Below are 5,708 nucleotides of genomic sequence, written 5' to 3' on the forward strand. Positions count from 1 at the left end.
GTTTAGGGGTTAGGGGTTTTAGGGTTTAAGGGTTAAGGGTTAAGGGTTAAGGGTTAAGGGTTAAGGGTTAAGGGTTAAGGGTTAAGGGTTTAGGGTTTAGGGTTTAGGATTTTAGGGTTTTAGGGTTTAGGGTTTAGGTTTTATGGTTTTGGGGTTTGGGGTTTGGGGTTTGGGGTTTGGGGTTTGGGGTTTGGGGTTGAGGGTTGAGGGTTTAAGGTTTAGGGTTTTAGGGTTTGGGGTTTGGGGTTTGGGGTTTGGGGTTTGGGGTTTGGGGTTTGAGGGTTTTAGGGTTTTAGGGTTTAGGGTTTAGGGTTTAGGGTTTGAGGGTTTAAGGGTTTGGGGGTTTGAGTTTTTAGGTTTCTGGGTTTTTGGGTTTTTGGGTTTAGGGTTTTAGGGTTTAGGGTTTAGGGTTTAGCGTTTAGGGTTTAGGGTTTTTAGGGTTTTTAGGGTTTAGGGTTTAGAGTTTTTAGGGTTTAGGGTTTTTAGGGTTTAGGGTTTAGGTTTTTTTTTTTTAACCAACAAACTCCATATGCATTTAATAATCAATCAGTCACATATGCTCTTGTTTCCCTTGTATTTTGCCAACAGAAAATATCAAACAAGAAAGAAGTGTCGGATGAGACTGAAGAAAACGAAAAAAAAAAAAAAGCAAAACCCTAAATTGGTCACAGATACGATGTCGTTTGGGTTAATTGATGTCGGCATCATCGAAATCGTCCTCGAACTTGTTGAAAAAGTCGGCGTCGGCGGGCTTGTTGTCGATGGAGATGACGCCCTCGCTGAAGATCTCCAGTGGGTCGACGTCGTCAACGTCCATCGCTTCCGTGGCTCCCTAATCCTCCATATCTCCGAAGAATTCCATCTGCATCGGCCTCATGTTTTTTTTTTTTTGGTTTTTCTTTTTCCCCCTTCTCTCTCCAGTGACGGAATCGAAGGAGCTGGAGAATAATAAACTACGATGTCGTTTTTCACTCCCGGTTTAGGGTTTAGGGTTTAGGGTTTTTTTTTATTTAAAACCACCAATGAAAAGGTGGGGGGTTAGGCGGGACCCCTACCTGTCAAATAAATCCGATAAAGATAGAGATACAGAGGAGGGGGACATGAGCCAAAACCTCCTAGAGATAATGAAATACATAATGAAATATGACAAAACCTATCGTCTCACATATGGGATCGACTGGGCGTCTGTGCGAAGGATACCCAATAAGCCTCTAGGCAGCTCCTGAGGGGAAGAGAAACGCCGACTAGATCTATGAGAGCAGGCCCAGTTGGCCAAGAAGTCTGCTGCAGAAGTAGCCTCTCGGAGGACATGCCTCACCTGAATGGAAGCCGAAGAAATCAAGCGACATGCCTGACGCATAATATACGAATAATCTCACCGAACTGGACCTTGGGAGAGAACCCATGACACCACTGTAGCAGAATCCGACTCAACCTCAAGAACCGAGTGGCCCAGCTGAGAAGCCAACTCCAAACCCTCACAAATCGCCATGAGCTCAGCATATAAGATAGGCTTGTGGCCCAGGAATGATCCAAATGCAGCTAAAGCAACACCACGGTGATCCCGTAAGATGCCCCCGGAAGCAGCCATTCCAGGGTTGCCTCTCGAGCATCCATCCACAGTCAGCTTGACCACTCCAGGAGACGGTCTGATCCATGCAACTAATCGAATCGGTCTCCTAGGGGTAGCCAAGACTCTCAAACCCTCCAAAAACCGGGAATCCAAGACTCCCCTCAGTTGGGGAGGCTTGAAACCAAAAGCAGAACCAGCAAGCCTAAGGTCGGATCCAACCTGAAAGATAACTGCATCAGTAGAAAAAGACTGCGAGTGGAACCGGTAAGCATTTCGGGCCTTCCAAACTTGCCACAAAATGAAGGAAGGCAGAAGGACCCAAAGATGGTTCCGGGAGGGGGCACAACGTCTCCAGATGAGAAGCAGCGCACGGGGAGACATAAAACCAAGCTCTCGCATCCCCAAAATCGCTGGTAGTGACCCCAAATGTGACGGGTCCTCGGGCAGTCCAAAAAAAGGTGTCGAAGGGTCTCATCCTCCCGACCGCACACACACCTAGAAACCATGTGAAATCCCCTCGAGCACAAGGCATCATCGGTAGCTAGAAAACCATGAAGAAGTCGCCAGAGAAAAAAAGAGACTCTCGATGGGATGTGTCTCTGCCAGATAATGGAATAAACCTCATCTCTCGGCCTAGTGCACCGCATAAGCTCCCAAGCAGTCCGTAAATGAAATGTGCCATCGGGGCTAAGGTCCTACCGAATCAAGTCAGGCTCCCCACTAGAAATAGGCACCAATAAGATCTGCTCAACAATAGACGTAGGCAGGATGTCCTCCAGTTTGCCTCTGTCCCATACTGTGCCCTGCCAATAAAAAGAAACCGGCCTCGAGGAAGCCGCTGCAGGGTTATAAAGATATAAGGGGCATGAGCCCAACCAGCAGTCATACCAGAAACTACAATCTCCCTGCCCAACCAGCCAGCGCTCATGAGGACCTGACGTACAACGAATCATACAAAGGCGTCTCCATAGAGGGGAGGCAGGATAGCGAAACTGTATCATACCCGGGTGCGAGGATCTGCATTACTTGGACTTCATAAAAGAAGCCCAAAGGGAACTCTGCTGACGGAACCGCCACCAGAGTTTGATCTCAGAGGCCTCTGCCATATCATCGAAGGACCGAATGCCGAGGCCGCCCTCATCTACTGGAAAACAGACTGCCGGCCATCTACACCAGTGGATCCGGCGTCTCCCCTCTGAATCACCCCATAAGAACCGGGTGAACGATCTCTCTAAGCTCTGGATCACCGTCGAAGGAGGACGGAGAACATGAAATAAATGCAAAGGCAAAGAAGACAGCACGTGGCGAATGAGAATCAGCTTCCCACCAAAGGAGAGCAGGCGGTTGGCCCAGCCGGAGATCCTCTCCCTGACCTTCCGGACCAAATCATCAAAGTAAGAAATCTTGAGGCACCCTGTGAAGATCGGGCACCCGAGATAAATAAAAGGGAGCTGTCGCCACTGAAAACTAGTAACTGAGTGAACTATAGCCCGACATGATGCTGGAGCCGACTTCCCAATGTAGAAGCTGCTCTTGGCCTGACTAATCAACTGCCCCGAAACCGCCTGATATCGCTGCAAGAAATCCATGACCCGCTGTAAACTACAGCGACTCCCATTTGCAAAAATAACAATGTCATCCGCAAAGCTCAAATGGGAAATGTCAGAAGGGGCAGCAGAACGGTACCTAACCGAAGGGTACCGAGAATACAAATGGTCTAAACCTCGAGATAAGAACTCAGCAACAATAATAAAGAGGCAAGGGGAAATGGGGTCTCCCTGACGAAGACCCCTCTCGGACTGAAAATACCCGTGAATGGCACCACTCACAATCACCGAAAATCAAGGGCCGTAGACTGCTCTCCGAATCAGAGAAATCCAACGCTCCGAGAACCCAAAGCAGCGAAGCATCTGAAGAATGAAGGGCCAAGACATCCGGTCATAAGCCTTTGCCATATCGAGCTTTAACACCACATTGTTCCCACGGGTACGGCGGCTGAGATCGTGAACGAGTTCCTGAACTAGGATCACGTTGTCATGAATCACCCGTCCGGGAACAAAATCGCTCTGGGTAGGGGAGATGATACGAGGCAGAATGGGGGACAACCTTGGTGATAACCTTGTTGCTCACGTTACAGAGACTAATCGGCCGGAAGTCAACCCAAGAGGAGGGAGATTCCTTCTTGGGCAGAAGGACCAAAAAAGTACTCTGAAATCCCCTGGGCATGGCCGAACCTCTGAAATAGTCGAGAACAGCATCTAGCAAATCACGACCTATGATGTCCCAACAAGACTGGTAAACCTGCTGCAGAAGTCATCCGGACCCGGGGCACTCTCAGGATCAATGGAAAAAACTGCCCGTCTAACATCATCAATATCCGGCTCCCTACATAAATCCACATCATCCTCTGCTGTCACCAGGGTGGGAATGATGTCAAAATCAGTCTGCTGGAATTGGCCGGAGTCTCCTGACTGTAACTTCCGAAAAGAACAGACAGCAGAGTCGGCAATAGCAGAAGGATCAGTAATCCACTCAGAAGATGAATCATCACGAATCTTGTGAATATGAAATAACTGACGCTTCTTCCGAATCATCGCATGGAAGAAGCGGGTGTTAGAGTCACCCTCTCGGACCCATCTAACACAGGACTGCTGGCGCAAAAAGATCTCCTCACGGAGCAAAGCCTGCTGCAACCGAGCCCTAGCCTCAGAAAAAGACGCTCTGTCATCAGCGGAACCAGAAATATCATATAATCTCTCCTTCTGCGCCACCTCCTCCTCCGCCTGCTGAACCTGAGAGAAGACGTTGCCAAACACATCTTTATTCCAAACTTTCAAACAGAGCTTCAATCGAACAAGCTTCTGCTGAAAGGCTCTCATCCCGGCGCCGATTACCGGAGCATCCCAGGAGTGCCGCACAATATCAAAGAAACCCAGATGCTTAAGCCATACATGGAGGAACTTAAACCGAGAAGGGCCTCTAATAGTATCTCTATCCCAGGACAGAAGAAGAGGAGAGTGATCGGATGCAATACGATTCAGGTGAGAGACCCGAAAAACGGAGAAAAAAGCTGACCAACGAGCGTTGCAGACTACTCTATCAAGCCGCCTCCATGTGCGCCCATTAGTCCAAGTAAACGGACTGCCAACAAAGCCCGCATCCTCTAAACCAAAATCAAGCAATGCTAAATTAAAAGCATCTATAGCCCCCTGAGGTTGTGGATGGCCGCCTGAAATCTCCGAGACAGCCTGAACAACATTGAAATCACCTCCTACGATCCACGGGAGGTCATGACTATCGGCAAAGGACTCAAGAGCAACCCATAAATCCTCTCGAACATCCATAAGACAACTAGCATAAATGTATGATACTAACACAGAGTCAGGGAGGAGAGAGTGACTAACCCGGCAATGGAGTACCTGGCCCATGTCGTGCAGCAGCTCCACCGAGAAAGGAGCCGACCAAAAAATCCAAATCTTCCCAGACTGAGAAGAAAGAGCATGATCCATCCCAAGCTGCACCCGGATAGCCTCAAGACGATCCATCGAAATAAACGGCTCCAAAATACAAATCAAAGACAGCCTATGCATACGAATCAATTTCCGCAATCTGCGGATGGCGGGGGTTTTTCCAATCCCCCGAATGTTCCAAATAAGAGAACTAATCATCAGGGGTGGGGGAGCGATGCCGCATCCGCCTCTGAGTGTTACGGTATTTACGACCCGTAACTAGAGAGAAATCCCGAGAAGAGCTCGCAATCCGTACACTATCAAAGCTCTCAATAACTGCATCTGGGGCGGTCGGGGTATGAACCTCTTTAGAATCAGTTAGGAACCGACCCTCATCACCCAACTCTCTGTCTGAATCAGAAGGGATCTCCTCAGTCGAGCGAGATAGACCCAAACGTCGATGCTCATCACCATCGTCAAAATCAGGAATATCCGTGGAGTGTGAGTTAAATCCAACCTGAGCGTGATCGGCTATATGCACCGGTATATCGCTGGGAATAGTGGTAACATCACCTGAGTGTGAAGCACTGGGATCCAAGGGAGCTCCTGGTGCCGAAGTTCCCACCGGCCGAGACTCATCATGCGGGGGGCCCTGAGTCAAGTCCACTGGAGACTGAGTACTAGGT

At 49.0% G+C, this 5,708-nt stretch overlaps 1 protein-coding gene and 1 pseudogene across 1 annotated transcript; both read right to left on the reverse strand.

Moving 5' to 3' along the window:
• Window positions 1-616: 616 nt before the first annotated feature.
• LOC112098476 lies at window positions 617-970 on the reverse strand (annotated as a pseudogene).
• Window positions 971-2,595: 1,625 nt separating this feature from the next.
• LOC112098508 lies at window positions 2,596-5,118 on the reverse strand. The gene is made up of 3 exons (XM_024185018.1): window positions 3,875-5,118; window positions 3,680-3,809; window positions 2,596-3,372 (listed from the first exon to the last, which is right to left on the reverse strand). The coding sequence occupies exons 1-3, from the start codon at window positions 5,116-5,118 to the stop codon at window positions 2,596-2,598; spliced, it is 2,151 nt and encodes a 716-aa protein (XP_024040786.1).
• Between the last annotated feature and the right edge of the window lie 590 nt (window positions 5,119-5,708).

Source organism: Citrus clementina, unplaced genomic scaffold (genome assembly GCF_000493195.1).
Source record: "Citrus clementina cultivar Clemenules unplaced genomic scaffold, Citrus_clementina_v1.0 scaffold_5, whole genome shotgun sequence".
Taxonomy (NCBI): domain Eukaryota; kingdom Viridiplantae; phylum Streptophyta; class Magnoliopsida; order Sapindales; family Rutaceae; genus Citrus; species Citrus x clementina.